The sequence below is a fragment of the Ipomoea nil genome, unplaced genomic scaffold, assembly GCF_001879475.1.
Source record: "Ipomoea nil cultivar Tokyo-kokei standard unplaced genomic scaffold, Asagao_1.1 scaffold3314, whole genome shotgun sequence".
In the NCBI taxonomy this organism is placed as follows: domain Eukaryota; kingdom Viridiplantae; phylum Streptophyta; class Magnoliopsida; order Solanales; family Convolvulaceae; genus Ipomoea; species Ipomoea nil.
Window position 1 is genome coordinate 4,156,260 of NW_017619742.1, and position 20,246 is coordinate 4,176,505.

Sequence of the window (20,246 nt, forward strand, 5' to 3'; positions counted from 1 at the left end):
ATAAAATTGGGATGCTTGGAAGACTGTTACCTTCAGGGGGGGGGGGGAGAGGGGTGGGGGGGGGGGGACAACCTCTAGATGTTCTTAATCAATTGGCCTAGAAGGTCATTACAATCTTGAAGATTAAGCGCCGAAGGCAATTATTTGTACTCTTTTTCTTTTAATTAAGTTTTTCCCACTGAGTTTTCTTAATCTAAAGTTTTTAATGAGGTAATTAGTGTAACACATGACTATACATACGTCATGTATTCTTTTTCTTGATTACGTTGTTTCCACATGGTTTTTTAGCAAGGTTTTTAACGAGGAATGATTATGGAAAGATAATGTCCAAGGGGGAGTGTTGTAATTAATTTAAATGTGTGGTCATTATCTTAGTGGTTAGTTACTTTCATGATTTTCAGGATTATATACTTTGTGTGTACTCTTCTTGGTTGAATGGGGATTTCCCGTTTAGCTTTTTTTCTATATTCTCAACTCTAGTTTTTACCTTTTCTCTATGTTTTATCACATATTGCGTAACAAAAAGTTCAAATCGAAGATCACCGAAGATCAAGTACAGAAGAAACATTATAATCCACAACAATTTTCAAATATTATATTTTAAACTAGTATATTATATGCACAAAAATATATGCCCAATATTAATACTCAATGTTAAAATCTTAGTATATTAAAATATTTTTAAAAAATAATAGTATATATATTTTTTTAATTCATAGTTGTAAAATTCATATTATATTAAAATTATAGTTGATAATTTGAGTAATAATTACGGTATGATTAATATTATTAAGGTAAGAATTTTAGATACGATAAATTACTAAATATAATTATGGTAACATTTAATTAAAATCTAAATGAAATCAAACTTATTTCTTACAATATATAATATCTACATACATTATTACCATGAAGAATATACGAAAATATATTATGTATGCATGTGGATGGTAATAATAATGGGAAAAGATAACAAAAGTTATAAATGTAGAGATATTTTTGTCTAAAAATTATATATTACAATTCTTATAGCATAATTAAAAAAAAAACAAATCAGGAATTTATATTTTTAAATTAGTAAATTTATAACAAAAGTTATAAATGTAAAGATATTTTCATCTAAAAAATTGTATATTACAATTCATTATAACATAACGTATAAAAAGTTAATAAAAAAATCAAATAAATGGACTATCCCTTATTATGTTTTTAAATTAGTAAATAAATTAATTCAAGATGCACATAGTTATATTTCATAATCATAACAACCTTTTAAAGGGAAAAAAATCATTTTCAAATATTATATTTTAAATATTTGTTTTGATTTTTTTTTATAGTGATAACGTATCATATACATAATTTAGCATTTGAGAAGTATCATTAATTAAAAAGAAACTTTATTGCTTGCAAATTCCTCCATCCAGAACTGTGGGACAAATTCTCCGAATTCTTCTATCGAAGCAATTCGATTAAAATTTCCCTCTATTTTTTATTTTCTAATCTTAGCAGGCTTTCCTTGTCTGTTTGTTAAAAAGAAGAAATAAGAAATTCTTGAATACACATAAAATTTTTTTCCCTCGTTGGCACATCGGCATCAAACGCTTGTATTGTAATCCACCGACGTGCTTTTAGCAGGTCAAATTTCACTCACAGGTGAGGGGTGCCCCCAACATTTCGTTGCGTTTCAATTCTCTGAAGGAGAAAAATAGAAAAGTAGAGCAGAAAAGTAGAAAACCGAAGTGTTGGCTCAAAGATCCGAGGCTTTGAGGTGAAAAAGGTCAGATCTTTATTGTTTTCTTGGCGAGAAAACAAGATTTCAATCTGGGTATTTATTGATAGTGTTTGTGATGGGGTGGAGGTACAAGGCCGGTTTGTTCCTTATTGGTGCAGTTGTTGTCATTTGGGTTACCTCTGCTGAAGTCACCCAGGTCAGAACTCTTCCTTTTAACTTTCAGAAGCTTTTCCTTTTTGTTTTAATAGTTATATTTCTATGTTTCATAAGGGGGCATTTTTCTCTGCAAGTTGCATGATTATTGGAACAAGATTCCGTGTTGAAATGAAACTGTAACTCTAACTTAGATTTATGGTTAGAAATGGCGAGAAGAGCTATAGAAGTAAACGCTAAGGAACTAGAAGTATTTTGTGGGGATGGGGTTTGTTGGGAAAACATGTTTTATACTTTTATCTGTTCAACACGATTTCAAAGAGCAATTTGGATGAATTATTAATTATGGTTGCTTGGATGCTATTAGATGGCTAGTGGGTGATATGTTATAGTTCCTTGAAACCTAGACTGCAGTTCAAGATCAGACAAGATCTATTATTCCAGTATAGTTAACAGTTTCAACTGCTGACTTCTTGTTGTTTGTCTTTAAATTATCTAGTTGACCTTTTAGATCACAGATGGGGATTTAGAAATTGAAGTTAGATGAAAAGATTTAAGCCTTTTACATACCTTATTCTATCTGTTAGTATCGTTTCATTCCTTGCAGTTGTACCAATTTACAGCCTAGTGGTTATAAGTTCCTGTTTCTGTTGTACCTAGTTTCTCTCTGAGCCTATCTGCACCTTCCCTTCCCTGTACAATACCCGTAAAGGATAAACATGGATCACAATGCTTCACACTAGTGTAACACACTAACGCTAATTTTTAAAGTCATGCTAGCTCCTTAGAGATAGCCATACGAATTAGCAAAGGGTATCTTGGTGAATGTAATGGTGTGATTAGCATGTCACAACAATAAAAAGAATTTTTGCGTGTGCATATACAGGGCATTTTCACGGACTATAAGCAGCCATTTGCTGTGACATATCTTGGTGCTTCTTTGCTGGTAATTTATCTCCCGGTAGCTTTTCTCAAGGACTGCATATGTGGCTATCTTAATGGACGCCGTACTAAAAGTGATAAGAGCATTGAAAGCAATGATGCATCACATGCTAACATTAGCTCTCCTTTGAAGTATGTCGGGGAGAAAGTCTTTGAGATTGAAATTCAGGGATCCTTGAGTAGAAAAGACAGTGATCAAAATCTTTCTGGTGAGCAAGAAGGAGTGCCACTGATTAGTAGCTCCGCTGGTGATGGCAATCATATCAAACAAGAAAAACAGGTCACAACCAGAGAAATTGCTCGCTATGGATTTTATATTGCCCCTATCTGGTTTGTTACTGAGGTATGCTCCTAAGTTGTTTCTTTCCTTGAAAACCGATATTTGTTCAAATAACTTGTAGACTCTGCTGGGATACATATTCAGTAATTTAATATTGAAAATGAATCAGTGATTCAAATCTAGTTTCAGGTAACCAGCTTGGTTGGCGTGAGTGGCCGTGCACTCTTGTCCCTTAAGAGAGGTCGGGAGTTCAAACCCCCTCTCGTATGGAAAAACCAATCTGGCCAGCACTTTGCCCTTAATTGGGCCGGCCCGGTGCGAACAGGGATTAGTCCGAGTATGGTACGCACTTAAAGGTGCCTCCTACAGTTAGGGCCTGCTCAGGACACCTCGTGGTCTGACAAAAAAAAAAAAAAAAAAATCTAGTTTCAAGTTGGCATCCCACCAACTCCCTCTTAATCCCTTTGGTGATTGAGAGAAAGAGAATAATAAAGAAATTTAAAGTTTGACATCCCTAAATGTGTATGTTTATTTGTGTTGATCCTTTTGCAGTACTTATCAAATGCTGCTCTTTCCTACACCAGTGTGGCAAGTACAACAGTATTATCTGCTACTTCGGGATTATTCACTCTTTTCTTTGGTGTACTCCTGGGGCAAGACTCCTTAAATATGGCAAAGGTAGTTGCGGTGTTTGTCAGCTTGGCTGGTGTTGTCATGACCACTTTAGGGAAAACTTGGGCCACTGATGAATCTGAGTTAACTCCTTCCTTGTACGTCATTCTGTAACTTCTACAATTTGACGTACTATGCCTTCTTTCATTGCATTACTTCTGTTAAAAAGATCGTCAAGGTTGTTTAGTTAACATCTTTGTTAAGCAGCACTCAAATTAAAGCCTTATTTGTCTTGATGTTTTCGTTTTGGGTGATTTTATGTGGTCTGCTATACATGATTTCAGACTCAACATGTGAAACAAACGTTAGAATCAGTTTAGAGATATCACCTCACTTGAAATGTCTATAGTATAATGGCTCGGTTATAACATTCTTAGTCCATCAATGTTAGGATTGCATATCTAGTCTGGGAAAAGAATCTTGCTTTTAATATTTAGTCTCTGCTGTTTCTTTATCAGTTTACGTATTGTATTTTATGCTTTCAGGGCATTGACTTATCGTTGAACTTTTTGTTTCTTTTAAAGAAGCGGGAAACGCTCCTTGATTGGGGATTGTTTTGGCCTTCTATCAGCTGTAACATATGGACTGTTTACAGGTTAGATGTTCTCTTACTTTTCTTTACGTAAATGGTCGCATCTACTAGAAGTGAGCTTTGATAATAAACAAAAAAAAAAATCATATTGCAGTACTTCTTAAGAAGTTTGCTGGTGAAGAGGGACAAAGGGTTGATATGCAAAAGTTATTTGGATATATTGGATTGTTTTCCCTAGTGGCACTTTGGTGGCTTGGTAAGATTTCAGGTTCTAAATCTTTTCTGTAACTTGAATTTCAAAGAAATCGTATATCCCTTAATCAGATTTAGTAAATAGTTAGTTGATGGAAACAATTTTTTGGTCTTTGTGCATAATACTCAAATGTATGGAATTAGCCCACTTATGCAAAAGATAGAAAAAGTCGAAAGGGGCAACCCCGGCCAAGTTGGTCAGGCTGGTGACTTGATAATCACAAGGTTACAAGTTTAACTTCCAGCGGGAGCGGCCTAATAGCCTTCTTGGTTTGAGCCGGTCAATTATGGGTAACTTAGGCTGGTTTACCTCCTTGTTGTCTTTTGCTGGCTAGAATCACATGGCGAGATTTACCCAGCACACCCTCGGGTAGTGGCTGCGGGTTTCCCTCGTCACCCAAAACAAAAAGATGTTTAATAGTTGGGTTGATAATAACATCTAAATCAACTATTATGTTTAATAACTTGGGCTTTGTTACTTTTAACTGTTTTCTTCGCCTTCTGCTAGAAGTTCTGCCCTTTCCTTTTTGTGGTTCGGATGGCAGATGTTTCTTTCAATTTTTTCAAGCCTCATGATATACATTATTTTATGCCTGATTGTGTAATATCTGCTACTGTACCTTATTATATTTCACAAGATAACCGTTAATCCAAATTGTATTTCAGTATGGCCACTGACAGCCTTGGGCATTGAACCCAAGTTTACGATTCCTCATTCTGCTAAGGTGGACGAAGTTGTGATTGCCAATGGACTTGTCGGAAGTGTTATTTCTGATTACTTTTGGTATGAATCTCATTGTCCAGACCTCGCCTTTTTTTTTTTTTTTTTTCTTTCTTTAATCTACTCTATAACGCAACGAAAAGTTTAAGTGCTGTTATGCCTTTTAAGGAAGCTAACTCCCGCCGTATCTTTAGGGCATTATGTGTTGTTTGGACAACTCCATTGGTGGCAACCCTGGGAATGTCTCTCACAATTCCACTTGCTATGGTAGCTGACATGGTAATTCATGGCCGGCATTATTCCGCAATCTACATTCTTGGTTCGGTTCAGGTAATATGTCGTTCACTCGAAACTTAATACCAAAAACTTCAAAAATCCGGAAATTTTTGCATAATAATCGATGTGCTCTTGGTGAGCAGAAAGCGTGAAGGGGGCCGGCCATAGGACAAAAACTGTTCATTATTCTTATTATATCTGTTCATTAGAATGTTCCTTTATAATCTGCTCTGACCATATTTCTTCTCTTCTTCTTCTTCTTCTTCTTCTGCAGGTATTTGCAGGATTTGTAATAGCTAATCTATCTGAGCGGTTCTCGAAGATTTTGGGGTTATAGCATTCAACAGGTAGAGATGTTTTCATCATTGGATCTATGGAAGCAGTGATATTTTCTTCATCCCATTTTTAGTATAATTTTTGTTCCCACAGATGTCAAGTTGATTGTCATTTATTAGATCCATGGTTTGTTAAATTGTAACATTTGTGGTGGAATGCCATGGTGTGATATATACAAACTACTTTTCTCTTTGTAGTTGGTGTTTGTTGTGTTTCTTACTTTCTTTTATTATTTATTTTAAAAACCAAACGTAACCTCAATTTTTTGGCTTTTGGGTTGATTTTTGTTGGGTATGTAGGAAAGAGAGGTGAGAAGAGAAAAAAAAAAAAGGCGGACAACAAAAAATAAAAAAAGAAAATTTGTTAGACTAACTTCATCTCAGAAATTGAATGTCTTGTTAAATGATGTGGCAAGAAAGAGATTTTTTTTTTTTTTTTTTTTTTTTTGGTTTTCAGCATAAGTGAATAGCAAAGTGAGAGAGAATTAGCTAACTTAGCAAGTGGAGAGAGAATGGGTAATGACAATTTTTTATATGTGTATTGTCAATATAGCAGCTTTTGCTGCCCATTTCACATTTATTTTTTTAAATTTACTTTTTATTATAGAGTATTTTTTTAATATTATTTTATTATTACTAGTATTTGCACCTGTGCGATGCACGACAATATGTATAGTATATGGAATATAAAGTATAGAATATAGTTTTTGAAAATGTAATAAATTTAAAATGATAAACTTTGTAATGTTATTACACATTGTTGAAGACTTCTTTGTACACCATATTTTTTGTCGTACTATAAGATGTTATATTTTCGCCACAAATCAAATTTTTTAAACCTCTTGGGTTACTAACTCTTGAAACAGTTACGTACATTTGGCCATGGTTAAAAATAGGTCTTTTCAACAACAATCTCACTTTTGAAAGTGTTTGTCCTTGGCTTTTGTTGATTGTCATGACATATGATAACATCAAAAGAAATTGCTTTCGTTGAAATTTGAACGGCAACCTTGGATCTGACGGTGTGAGTGACATTCTGGGAATTAATACTCTTGTTCCTGCATTTGTACCGCACATGATCTGGGCTTCCAATACGTGATCACCTAACCTCGTAACAATCAACCTTGTACCGTTGCATAATCCAAGGGTATGATCAATATTTCTCAGAAGCATAACAGGTAACCCAACTTTCAAAGTCAAAGCATGATTGGGTACTCCAGAACATCGCAGACCATTCAAGAATTCTGGAGTGTGCAAATCCGCTAACATATCTACATTTGAATCAGACTTACAAACAGAATCACAACTCAAGTAAGTCCTACCCTCAGCCGGATTATGATCATTCATGTATTAGTCAATGCTATCTACCACATCCAATGTTGGAGCCAGAATAGCACTATCCTTGAGATACGACAGATCCTCAATACCATGTCTAAATAGAGGGAAAGTGCTATCAACAATTTTAGCAATAGGATCATCATCACACTTGACCAAAAACTCATATGGGATTTGAATATCTGCTTCACCATCATTTGAATTACCAACTGTTCCGTCACCTATATTAGCTATCCAGTTTGAAAACTCCTCAATCTCTTTAGCCTCAATTTGTGATTGTACAGTTCTTATGCGTAGATTCTTAGTTAGTCTAAAGACTTTAGCTGATCTCCACAGATATGAGGAATTTATGCTCGCCCCAACAATATCTTGTCTTATACCCTTTGGAATTACTGGTAGAATTTGCATGAAATCGCCACAAAAGACCATTGTTTTACCACCAAATGTCATATCAAAACTACTTTAATTTTTGGAGCGCAACAAATCCCACATAGTTCGGTCAAGGGCTTCAAAACAAAATTTGTGCATCATTGGAGCTTCATCCCATATTATCAACTTGCTTTGCACAATAAGCTCAGCTAATGGGCTGTCATGACTTATGTTGCAAGTGGAATCTTCATTAATTGATATCGGTATAGCGAACAGAGAATGTGCAGTCCTTCCACCTGGTAACAAAAGAGAAGCTATGCTGCTCGAGGTAACATTTAAAACTATTTCCCTCTTAGACCTTAAAGCAGACGACAATGCTCTCCACAAAAACGTCTTACCAGTACCTCCATAACCATAAATGAAGAAAAACCCTCCACCTTTGCGTTCAATATCTGCTAACACCTCATTGTATATGACCTTTTGTTCTTCTGTTAACTGACTTACCAATTCCTGATTCTCTTTCTCCTGAGCAACACAATCATATGCCAATTCTTCTTGTATCAATCTATTTGATATTACAGTGTAGGTCTCAAAATTTGCCGTTGGCATGTCTGGAAAGTCCCGCAAACTCTTTCCCAATATTGACAACATCTTTTCAATCTCAACTAAAGCAAAGTTCCATCTTTTCACAGTCATTTAACACTAAATCTACAAATGTTTATATCATAAAGTACTCATTCAGTCTAGTTAGTTATACATCACTGTATTTTTTGAAGACAATTTTTAAAAATAGTGTTTAGAAAGTATGTGTACCTGTATTTTGCAACTGTTTACGGAGTTGAAATTGTGCATCGTCAGACAAATGTGGCCACCCCGCATTCCATACTGCTTCCGGTTTTCCTATACAGCTACTCATTAGCAATGTAACAAACAATCTCCTCAAATTATCTCCAGACGTCCAATGACTTGCTTCCTCTATTGCGTCAACATATTCATTGTCATCATCTACTAAACCTCTTGCATAACACGCATCTCGGAATGAATCATACTGCACACCATTAACAGTTTTAATATCTGCATAACTTGTTGGACCACATACTTTATTCAACAAACATCTTAGTATTTCTCTATATTTGACCACATCTTTTTTTTTGAATGGTGGTATGTATGTACTCTCCCAGTCAAGAACAAAAAACAAAACTGAATAGGTGTTTAACTAATATTTTTTTCGTAGATAGCAGTGATAAATTGCACAAAAAAAAAAGAACTAATATTTTTTTTTCGTAGATTGCATAAAAAAAAAGGGAGTACCTTTTCATCGTGCAACAAACATTCCATACTCTTGTTGTATGACCATCTCCCCTAACCTCAGGAACTTCGTATACCCTGACAGCTTTAACCCTTATTGCCCTCAGTTGGTGTTCAAGTTTGATATCTTTAACAGGAACAAACATTGAAGGCATGATGTGGAAGCAAAACTGATTTGAAATGCCAAGAAGAGTGATATGATTTTGGGAAGGAAGTTATGCAGCGTGAAGTTGGCCTTTTATAGGATTTTAAATCAGGGGAGGGCTGCTATTAGACCTTTATGAATAGCAGACACTGTATGGGAATTCTAAGATTTTATTAAATGTTTTAAATGATGGCATGTCTGCTCTTGAACATTTATCAAGAGCAGCCACTGTCTTGGGCAGAGGATCTTTTATATCTAGTATTATCTCTAATATGATTTGTAATAAGTAAGTATATATATAGGTGTTATTATTGCTATTAGTTATTTATAATTTAGTTATCACTGTACTTTGAGAATAGTTTTGCATTTAATGACCTGGTGATTACTGACTTGGTAAATTACAAAGCAATTCAAATTTATTGTCAAAACCCAAAAAAAAAAAAAAAAAAAAATCGGCTCAGTCTTATCCCAATGTGGATTTTAATTATAAACCTCATTAAATGAAATCCAAAAATCTGTTATTGTCAAAACAGTGTAGTATCATTTGGGCGGGAAAATGTTTTGGCAAAACTTCTTGGATCAAAAGGATGTAGAAGGAATAAGACTCAAATTAGCCATCAAACGTAACGTGAAAATGCAATTGGGTCACTCAACTAAAAAAATACTACTCCATATCAAATTAGTTTTTTCAAAATTTATTATTTATGTATTGACGTAATGACTACTTTATAGTGTGAAATTATAAATTTTAAGATTTTTTAAATTGGACTAAAATATTTTAGCTAATCATTTAACCTACTGATTAACATAGGTTCAGTTAATTCAGAAGTAAGAATTTCGGTTCCGTTAATAGTTGAAGCATTTAAAAATTCGGTTCAATTATTAACCGAATGAACACCCCTCCCGACCTGCATCATATCACTCAAACATCAAAAGCAAGAAATGTGAGATATTACAAAACATTCTCCACAATAAGGGCAATGGGCTGTGATTAACAACAAAGAAAATCATCTAAGGCTACATATTATGATTTGATTCTATCTATTATATTACTTCTGTACATTACACATCTACTGTTACAACAAGAAAAAGCACTGACTCTAAAATTCTCCTGTTGGAGAGAGATTTCTTAATTGCTCCCTCTTATTTCTTGCCTGCTTCACTGCACCTCTTAGCATCTGGGCATGCCTGCAGTTTCCTATATATGAACTTCTGTTATTTTCCTAACAAAAACAAAAAATTTTGTCCACACTTTATACCCTCGTGTATATATATATACTCATAAGTCCCGGAGTATTGGTTGCGGCGTCCATTTAAGATACAGGTTTAGCTTCCCAGTCTTGGCTCCATCTACTGGGAAGCTGTCTGAAAATTCCCCTTCCAGTATGACTCTTGTAAGTGTCATAATGCATCGACCGATTTTGTCCTGATAAAAATGTAAGTTATATATGGCTACTACAACAGCAGAATGATGCTATTCCTTGCAAAAAATGGTGTTATTTGATAAGTAGAATGGCAAGGACTGAATCTCCAAAAAGCATATAAGGAAGAAAAATGCTTACCTTTCCAAAGGTGTCGTGGTCCCAAACTTCCACTATTAGCAAGTCGCGCAATCCATCCTCGACGATTATGTCAAATGTTTGGTTCCAAACGGGATTCAATGTGTTGTTCAGAACCTGACATTATGGAATATTAGTTATCATTGTTGAGCATATAACCATTAATGTGCAATTCAACTATCAACTTAGGCTTTTAGTTGAGATGGAGCACATGCTTCAATTTGATATCAGAGCCAGATCAAAGGTCATGGGTTCGAAGGCAGCAACGTAACATACGATTGAAAAGTAGCAACTCCAAATGGAAAGGGCGAATAGAACAACTCACTCTAGTTTTGTTCCTTTGGTCAGATTTTTTCATTGTTATTACAACGAAAGGGTCGGATTTTCCTGATATATCAGTAGCTGGCAACTCTTCTGCTGATATTACTGTCACGGTGAGCACTCCTCTGAAGAGGATGTCACTTTTCTTCTGCTGTGAGCCCGATTTTGACTGTTCAATAGGATCTGGTCCGGGGCGAAGAGCCTTCTCTAAGGAAGTCAGTCTGAAGTCCGCGTTAAAAGCATTCATAAATACGCTCTCAGTGCCATAAGGACAATAAAGCAGTTCCAAGTGAACCTGTACATATGTAGTTCAAAAGTGAAACTATACACAAAGTGGACCGAACAGGCTTCAACTGGGCTATAATACACATGGGCCAAACCACACTAAAACATTGAATCCAATCAATTAGCTAGTCTAACCCATATATTCTCTCTTATATTTTCATTGTTAGCAGCACCCGACTCCAGAAACATCAGCAGTTCAAGAATTAGCCCATCAAACACTCACCTGGCCTCGATTTTTGGTGTCCCTTTGTATTTCTAAATCCTTCAACAGTTTCAACCACACAACCTTCACTTTCCCGGGCTGGAGTTCTTGTAATGGAAATTGAGCACAACCAATGAGTTCGGAAGCCTGAACACCTTCGTCGTCATAAACCTTTACCGTTAAGTGTTGAGTGGATATATCTTCAACTTCAAACTCAAAATGCTCATTCCATATCGGATTTAATGAATTATTCTTCAGAGCAAAACAAACAAACAAAAAAAGGAAGAAAGATGGGTTAAAATCATGGAATAGAATAACAGAAAAAGTTTAGTTGACAAAGTAACTTAGCTCCCTCCTTACAATAACTTTGCTGTTCTTCATCCTGGCACGTAGTGGACGAATGAACACCTCTGCAAACGGATCAGATTTGCCGATGAGGTCTTTATTTGTTAATTCTTTAGCTTGGATGAGCTTCACATCTAACATTCCAACCGGCTTCAATTCCAAATCACTATAATCATCGAGGTATAAACAAATGTTTCAAAATACTAGCTGTATATTTGATAACACATTGCAGAGAAAAGTTTTAATTGACAATTTAGCATACCTATAATCCCCTGGTAATATGGGTATGATTATACGGACTGGCCAGGTGATAGAATCTTCAATTGCATCCCTTATTGTAGTCTATATGAAGAAAACGAAATGCGACAGACATTATAGAGAAAACGTTAGTTTCTTTCGTAACATTGAGAGAGAAAAACTTCCCACCTCTATTGCATCAGATACTCCAGGAATGGATCCGATATCACCGCCAATGACTTTCAGTGTGAAATCCAGATTTCTCTGCAGGCAATCCCCAATTAAGTATCTTTTTAGCATTTTTTTGAAACAAAGATGATAAGTTCGATCTACAATGTTTTCTATGATATGAAGTTAGTGAGTCTTGAAATAGATAGTAAAAAAGGGTTAAAAGAACATATTCGAACTCACCTTTTCCCTTAAGGAGAAACAAATAGCTCCAAAGCAAGGGAACTCACCAACAAGTGGTTTGAATATTATCCTAAAAACACCTGTAAATCTGATATTTTTTACCTACATATAACAATCAGAGTACGATAATACGAAATTAATAGATTGTAATTAAGCATGCTGGAGAAGAATGAGAGAAACATTTCCAAAGACATGAAACGAGAAATCCTATGATGTTAAAGTTACGGTGAACATGTCAGAAATTAGAATTATGTACAGAAAACATTTCATAAGAATACTTGTATAGGCAGTGCAACGCCGACTAAAGTCTTTATATCAAGTACAATGTTGGGATTTCCATCCCATTGCATCTCCATCTCCATAACGATTTCTTTAGGATCACTTTCCATAGTTGTAACACCTGAAATGCAAAGACCAAACTTTCTTATCGAAGTCTTTTTTTTTTACTGTTTCTTTTCAGATTAATTTTTATAGCATCACCATTCACGTTCAACAAGCTTACCTGTGAACTGTGGAGCCACAGTACCTAATGTCAACTTCGAAAATTTCAGAGCAGCTAAGATAGCTGGTCGATATTGCTCAAGAATTGGCTCAACGGAGTTCCTAATTATTTCTGATGCTGCCTACACTACCAATTTGACATAAAAGCTTTAAACTAAATCAAACAGGAAAATGGAAAACAAATTAAATCTGACTAAATATGGCATCACAATTACCTGATCAACATATGGCCATAGTTTCTCAAGCTGGCGATTAAGCCAATTTAACTGCAATTAGCCAAAACAAAAAACACTTTGGCAAATCATAGTAGCACTACTGATTATGCAAATAACTTATCTAAGTACACGAATTGAAGCATGTGTTCCATCTCAATTAAAATCCTAAACTAATAGTTGGACTGCATATTTATGTTTATATATTATATGCTGGCCCTCAGGTGTGCGAGCCGGTGGGCTCCAAGTCTCGTTTTTAGGGTTATGCGGAAATTCGAACCCATGGGGTTAGTTCTGACACCAAATTGAAGCAGGTAAGATAGTATATTATTGAAACTCACTTTTTGCCTGTGTGAAAACACAACCCAAGAAGGGTACACTTCAGGTGGAAGGAGTTTCCTTGAATCTTGAACTGTCATTCTTGCAAATGATGCAACCGTGGTAGCCTAACATAGATTTGAAAAATTTTCAAGAATAGAAATAACCCCAAAAAAGAATAACCAAATATTGCACTGATACTGATTCTCCCAGATCAAAATAATCAATGATAATCAAGAAAATAAAACCAGAACCCAAGCATTCATGAGGAAATAACGTATTCTATACAAATATATATATGTTATGTGATCATGAAGGAAGGAGAAATACCAAATCATTTCTTTTAAGGGATCTGATATTCTGATATCTAGCAAAAATAACTATCAATCCAAAGCCCAATGCAGCTCCAAAGAAGATACCCAGAAAGAAACCCATTGTTCAATATCCAAGCTAGATTCGAAATGTACAAAGAACCCAACAGAAAATACAGAATTCTGCTGGTTGTGATAACTTTGATGAAGATTTTGATTGAGGTTGGTGCGTAGGAGGGATTGCCCCAGGGTGCCGAGGGAGAGGGGGAGGGTATTTTGGTTGAATATTGCTTGCTTAATAAGATTTCATTTTATCAAATAATCAATAGGAGATTTTAATTGATATTCATGGTATCTTTCAGTTTGATCGGGAAACAAATTGGATGTGTTCTTTTCTGAAGTTGATATGTATGCGGTTATAATATTTATGTTATTTCCGTTACTCAAAAACTCTGCACCAAACCATGCATTAGATTTATAAATTATGTATTCAATCTACAATTAACCTTAATTTAATTAAATGGTTGTAGTGTTGTTTTCATTAGATTTGGGAGAAGAAGATGATTTATAAATTATGTATTACAATTAACCTTAATTTAATTAAACGGTTGTATTGTTATTTTCATTAATAATTTTTTGAAAATCTAAAAAATACTATCGAAAGTCATTTCAAGAAAAATGGAGTTAACGAAAAATATCTTTAGTCAATAGCAAAATGATCCATTTTAGATGAACTCGTGCTCAATGGGTTGAGCGATGTGTTACCGAAATATTACTCCGCAATTCGGAAAAACAAGCACAATAAATTAAAACAAAAGCGTAAACGGTAAGTTCGAATCCCATGGTACTTGCACTTTTCTTAAAACTTCATTTGTTACCTCTTTTTGGTCATAGGAGTGTTATAGCATAGATTTTTCGGGATAAAACGAACTACGACTTAATGTTTGAGCACTCAAACAAATTATATAAGCCCAGGAAACTAAAGCAAGGATAGAACACAAAAATTTAGAAGAAGAAGAGCATAAGTTGTTTTCTGGAGAGAAAATATGCAGGTTTGTGTGCAGCTTGTAAAATCCATCTGCTCAACTAAGGTATTTATAGAAGAAGGAAGGTTAAATAACATTTAAACCATGACATTAACATTGATTTAAAATCAGTTTTGTAACCTTCATAATAGACATATTTAATATGAAAATTAAGATTAGAATTAATTCAAAACTAATTCATAATAAACAGAATTAATACGTTCCAGAACGATACTTCGAAAAGTACACACAAAAGGTGACACTGGAAGGTTACATCACAAAAGTAACTTCAAAGGCAAATTCTCCTTGAGATGAGTCAGTCAGTAGAATTTGAATCTTATGGTATATATGAGCTTAGCAATATGATATTATTTTCTTCAAACAGTCTATTACAGTTTTGCTATAAAGTATTAATGTATTATATATAAGACTTAATGTATTGATTATATTTTCAATTTTGCGACGTAATGACACTTTGTTTCTTGTAAATTGTCTATTATACTTTTTCTATAAAATACTGCATTTATACTATAAATTATTATATATAAGGCTTAAAGTATTAATGATATATGCAATTTTGTTATGTTACAAAGTATTATGCATTTCCTGCAAAATGTGTATTACATTTATGTTATAAAGTATTATATATAAGACTTAAAATGTTGATTATATATGCAATTATGTTATGTTATTAATCATGGTTGCAGTAAGCGCTAGGCGCTAGTCGGGCGCCCGGGCAGCGCCTAGCTCCTAAGCGTCCTAGGCGGAATATAGCTGGCGCTAGGCGGGCGCCAAAAAAACAGTGACAGACTTGCAGTTGGCAATTTTAATGGGGTTGTTTTCAACATTCAATCAAATAATACATCCAAATAAATGAAATAATGATAATTCATAAGTCATAACATCAAAATAATATTAAAAATTAAAAATACTCAAATACTTCAATTATCCAAAGATTCAAAGTATCAAACTAGTCTACGGGTATATATATATATATATATATATATATATATATATATATATATATATATATATATATATATACATATATAGGGTAGGGTTCCAGTGAGAACATATACTTAGGTGAGAACGTGAGAACACATCATGTGCATCCATCTAATATTTTTTTAATGGTCTAGATTAAATTAAGTGGGTGCGAACGCACATTAAATGTGTGCAAACGCGATTTAGTGTGTTTGCACACATTTAATGCGCGTTCGCACACACTTAATCTAATCTAGACCATTAAAAAATATTAGATGGATGCACATGATGTGTTCTCACGTTCTCACCTAAACACATGTTCTCATATGATCCTAACTCTCTCTCTCTCTCTCTCTCTATATATATATATATATATATATATATATATATATATATATATATATATATTTATTTATTTATTTATTTATATATATATAATGAAAAAAAAATAGCCAGGTCGAGCTGATTGGGTTAACTCGACCGAAATGGACGAGTTAACTCGGCTAAGTTAGACGCTAGCCGGCTGATGGGGAATATACCCCGGGTTTAGGCTCCCCGTACGCTCCATGACCCTATAAATAGGGCCTTAGCCCTCCAAGTTAGAGGTTCCTTACCTTCACTTCCACTAGCTCTAATCTGTCTCTAGACACTCTTTCGTCTCCCTTCTCTCTACAAGCATAGAAGAAGAACATGAATAAAAGGATCTTTGAGCTTACATACAATATACTCTCTATATATACATCCTACGTATACGGGAATTACCCGTATCATTTCGAACCATCAAAGAAACATCTATGGAAAATTTCTGGAAACAGGGAGGAGGGATTCAAACCCAGGTTTTCAAGTATTGGACAAACACCCCCAACCACTACACTACTCTACTTGTTGGGGTATCTTTTCCATCTTTTGCACTTTTATCATGGGGATGAAGACCAAGTCAGAAAATTTTCTCTACGACAATACATGCATTGAACTCCACGCAGTAAAATATAAGTAGCTGGTCTCTGCATGTCGATGATCCACCATCCGTCAAATCTTCACTCCGCATCTCCGCCACCCGCCGCCGTCCCTACTGGTCGCGACGTCGTCGCCGTTAACAGATTTATTCAAGTCCAAGAACCGCCATTTATCCCCTGTAATTCTTTGCTTCGCTTCTAGAAGGTGGAAAAGGAGAAGTCTTGGGGCCAAAACTTATCCTTCAGTGGTGGGTGTGGGCGGTACGTGATGCAGTAGATAGGAGGGGCGCATGCAAGTTGGTTGGTAGAAAATCTCCATTACTTTCTTCTGCTATATTTTCATATTGTCTGGAAGATCACAAGCATGTGGTTTCCACCTCTATTTCCGATACTCCCGTGTAAACTGTGTGAGAAACGTGGCGGAGAAATCAAAGAGCAGCTGCTGCCTGGCCATTTTTCCGCCGAGATATATCTCCGGCAATGCTGGAGATGCGTGGCCTGCATGACCCTTATGTTTGAATGAAACTCTAGTTCTGGAAAAGAACAGAGCACGCTCTCCCCGATTAAGGTGTTGCCTCCATCACCGCTGCTGCCACCGTTGGAGAAGAGCTCCACCAGGTTGTCAGCGCCACCACGCCGCCGCCGAGAAGTGCAAAAGAATCCCAAGTGTATGAATGTGTACGAACAGAATAACTGGAGAAATTGACGTTCCTAAAAAAAAAAAAAAAAAAAAGAAGGTGGTGTTAGAGTTTCCTTCTCATTGGTGGGGGTAAGCGGTCCAGTGGTAAAAAGGCAAAGTAAAGAAATTAGAAATTAAATATTGCATGCATTTTGGTTGGTTAAAGGTGTTGGTGGGGCGTGGAAATCGAGCTAGTGGGAAGATAAAGGCTCTGTCACATCCTATTCTCTGTGGTTGGTCTCCCGGGCGTAGTATTTCATCTCCGGTTGTCGTCCTCGGTTCCGATTGCGGTAGAGGAATCAGTGGCAGAGAGCAAAGAGTTCCTGATTGTTAGTCAAAGCACGAGCGACGCCGAGCAGGCGTCACCAAGCTGAGCAATCCGGATTAATTACTCGGGTTGTTGGAGGATAAAAATAAATAGCATAGGGCTATTATTGTCTAATCCTCCTCCTATCTTTATGTTTCAACCGCTTCATATATAGTCTTCTTGTCTTCTCTGTAATCGCTTGCTTTTATCATAACAATACAATCTTCTTCTTCTTCTTCAATCTGCTCACTCTGCTTCTCATCTTCAATGTAGTCCCTTATTCCAACATGGTATCAGAGCAGCGGAAGTTCACCTACGCTGTTGCACTTTCCGGTGCCGGAGAAGTCAATGAAGCGACGCCGACATCTGAATCGCGAGTTCATTCATTCCGCAGAGGAATCTCTCACCAAGTTCAGAGGAACTACTTCGAGGAAGTAGACAATCCTTTGATTATCAACAGCAACGATAGCCCCTGTGCAATCCTAGTGAATCCGCAGAGGATTCTGAGTTCGGAGACGTCCGTAGCCGATCCGCAGCGGAAGGTGATCCAAGGATGTCCGTCAATTCCGATCACTCGATCTCCAGTCCGGTCAGCATCGGCAACGATTCCGCAGAGGAATCTGAATTCGCAGCGGCAGAGAAGCCAAAATCCAGAAGGTGTGGATAATCTGATTGCTCGATCGTCAGCTCGATCAACATCGGCAACGATTCCGCAAAGGAATCTGAGTTCGGAGCAGCTGACCTCCATAGCCGTTCAACAGATGAAGTCGATTCAAGTAGTTCGTCGGACATTTCGGCGCTACATTTTAGAAGTTCTCTTCAATGGCCTGCGACGCTTGGAGTACCGCGGCTACGATTCCGCCGGGATTTCCATTGATGCGACCTCCGCTGCTGTCCCTGCTCCTCTCGTCTTCCGCCAGGAGCGTCTTAACAGTGACCACTATGGTCTGGTCAAGGTTAAGCAGAGGATAATAGAGTACCTAGCTGTTCGCAAGCTGAAATCAGATGCAAGAGGTCCAATATTGTGTTTTGTTGGTCCACCTGGTGTTGGGAAGACATCTCTAGCATTATCTGTTGCTGCTGCTTTGGGCAGGAAATTAGTACGCATTTCTCTTGGTGGTGTCAAGGATGAGGCTGATATAAGAGCACACAGGAGGACGTATATTGGAAGCATGCCAGGGCGTCTAATTGATGGATTGAAGAGAGTAGGATCTGATGTACGGGGGGATCCTGCTTCAGCACTTCTTGAGGTCCTTGATCCTGAACAGAACAAAACTTTCAATGATCTCTATCTGAGCGTTCCATTTGACCTCTCAAAAGTAATATTTGTGGCAACTGCAAATAGGAAGCAACCTATTCCTCCTCCACTCTTGGATAGAATGGAAGTCATTGAGTTGCCTGGGTATACACCAGAAGAAAAACTTAAAATAGCAATGCGGCATTTAATTCCAAGAGTTCTCGATCAACATGGCTTAAATGCTGATTTCCTTCAAATTCCCGAGTGTATGGTTGAAGCTGTTTGTACTTATATTGAGCAAGATCGCCCATTCCTGGGAATTTGTCTTGTCCTGGGAATGGTTGATTTCTGGGTTGTTCACAATGATGTTATCACCAATTATGAGGCATTGAAAGAGACTCTCATCCGACATGATTTCACCTTTGAATCAGAAACAGATAAAGAGGTGATCCCAAAGCTTGCAAAGTTTGTATTTGATAAAGCTAATGAAGAAGGTGGTGAAAGTGTGCCATTCAGTCAAGTTGTGCTTGAAGTAATGAGACATCTAGAAGGAGCTTATGCTCTCATATTTAAAAGTCGGCATTACCCAAATGAGTTGATTGCCTGCAAACGTGGTAGTCCACTTGTTCTTGGTGTGAAAGACTTTGAAGAAGAGGCTGCCATTGGAGCATCATTTAGTGATCCTAAATTTCCCTCAAGCAATGGGCAACCAAAAGAGTTATTCTTGTCTAGTGATGCCAATGCTTTAGTTGAACACACCAAGAAGGTTTTGGTAATTGAGGATGGTGAAGTCATTCATATTAAGGATGGAGGTGTGTCAATTTATAAGTTTAACCAGACCAAGAAACAGCATGGTGGTACTCTTACTAGGTCTGGTTCTGTTCAACGTACCTTGTCCATTCTTGAGATGGAAGTGGAGCAGATAAATAAAGGAAAATATGAGCACTATATGCAGAAAGAAATCCATGAGCAACCAGAACCTTTGATACAGGGAGGATCATGTAAACCCAAGAGTGTACTATTAGGGGGCTTGAAGGATCACCTCAAAACTATAAGGAGAAGCCTAGATTTGCAGTAGCAGTCCTCACTACCTTGGTGCTGCAGTAGAAATCTAAGCTGGGCATGTAGGATCTACACGCTCAGCTTATGGGGGGGGGGGGGGGGGTGTTGGAGGATAAAAATAAATAGCATAGGGCTATTATTGTCTAATCCTCCTATCTTTATGTTTCAACCGCTTCATATATAGTCTTCTTGTCTTCTCTGTAATCGCTTGCTTTTATCATAACAATACAATCTTCTTCTTC

At 36.4% G+C, this 20,246-nt stretch overlaps 4 protein-coding genes across 4 annotated transcripts; 2 read left to right on the top strand and 2 right to left on the bottom strand.

Annotated features, from left to right (window-relative positions):
* Positions 1 to 1,399: 1,399 nt before the first annotated feature.
* Positions 1,400 to 6,092, top strand: LOC109169561 (uncharacterized vacuolar membrane protein YML018C). Its single transcript, XM_019318427.1, has 8 exons — positions 1,400 to 1,928; positions 2,772 to 3,170; positions 3,660 to 3,877; positions 4,304 to 4,374; positions 4,466 to 4,567; positions 5,230 to 5,347; positions 5,479 to 5,614; positions 5,835 to 6,092. Exons 1-8 carry the CDS (start codon positions 1,848 to 1,850, stop codon positions 5,895 to 5,897), a joined length of 1,188 nt encoding a protein of 395 aa, XP_019173972.1. The 5' UTR covers positions 1,400 to 1,847; the 3' UTR covers positions 5,898 to 6,092.
* A 1,153-nt stretch (positions 6,093 to 7,245) lies between these two features.
* Positions 7,246 to 7,659, bottom strand: LOC109169430. The gene has a single exon (XM_019318311.1). It carries the CDS (start codon positions 7,657 to 7,659, stop codon positions 7,246 to 7,248), a length of 414 nt encoding a protein of 137 aa, XP_019173856.1.
* Positions 7,660 to 10,043: 2,384 nt separating this feature from the next.
* On the bottom strand, positions 10,044 to 14,124 carry LOC109169325 (synaptotagmin-4-like). Its single transcript, XM_019318203.1, has 13 exons — positions 13,774 to 14,124; positions 13,467 to 13,571; positions 13,129 to 13,179; positions 12,915 to 13,035; positions 12,691 to 12,812; positions 12,413 to 12,514; positions 12,191 to 12,265; positions 12,027 to 12,106; positions 11,780 to 11,930; positions 11,441 to 11,671; positions 10,937 to 11,227; positions 10,615 to 10,728; positions 10,044 to 10,478 (listed from the first exon to the last, which is right to left on the bottom strand). The coding sequence occupies exons 1-13, from the start codon at positions 13,876 to 13,878 to the stop codon at positions 10,332 to 10,334; spliced, it is 1,695 nt and encodes a 564-aa protein (XP_019173748.1). The 5' UTR covers positions 13,879 to 14,124; the 3' UTR covers positions 10,044 to 10,331.
* A 2,424-nt stretch (positions 14,125 to 16,548) lies between these two features.
* Positions 16,549 to 20,020, top strand: LOC109169431 (lon protease-like). Its single transcript, XM_019318313.1, has 2 exons — positions 16,549 to 17,019; positions 17,979 to 20,020. Exons 1-2 carry the CDS (start codon positions 17,010 to 17,012, stop codon positions 20,018 to 20,020), a joined length of 2,052 nt encoding a protein of 683 aa, XP_019173858.1. The 5' UTR covers positions 16,549 to 17,009.
* Positions 20,021 to 20,246: the final 226 nt, after the last annotated feature.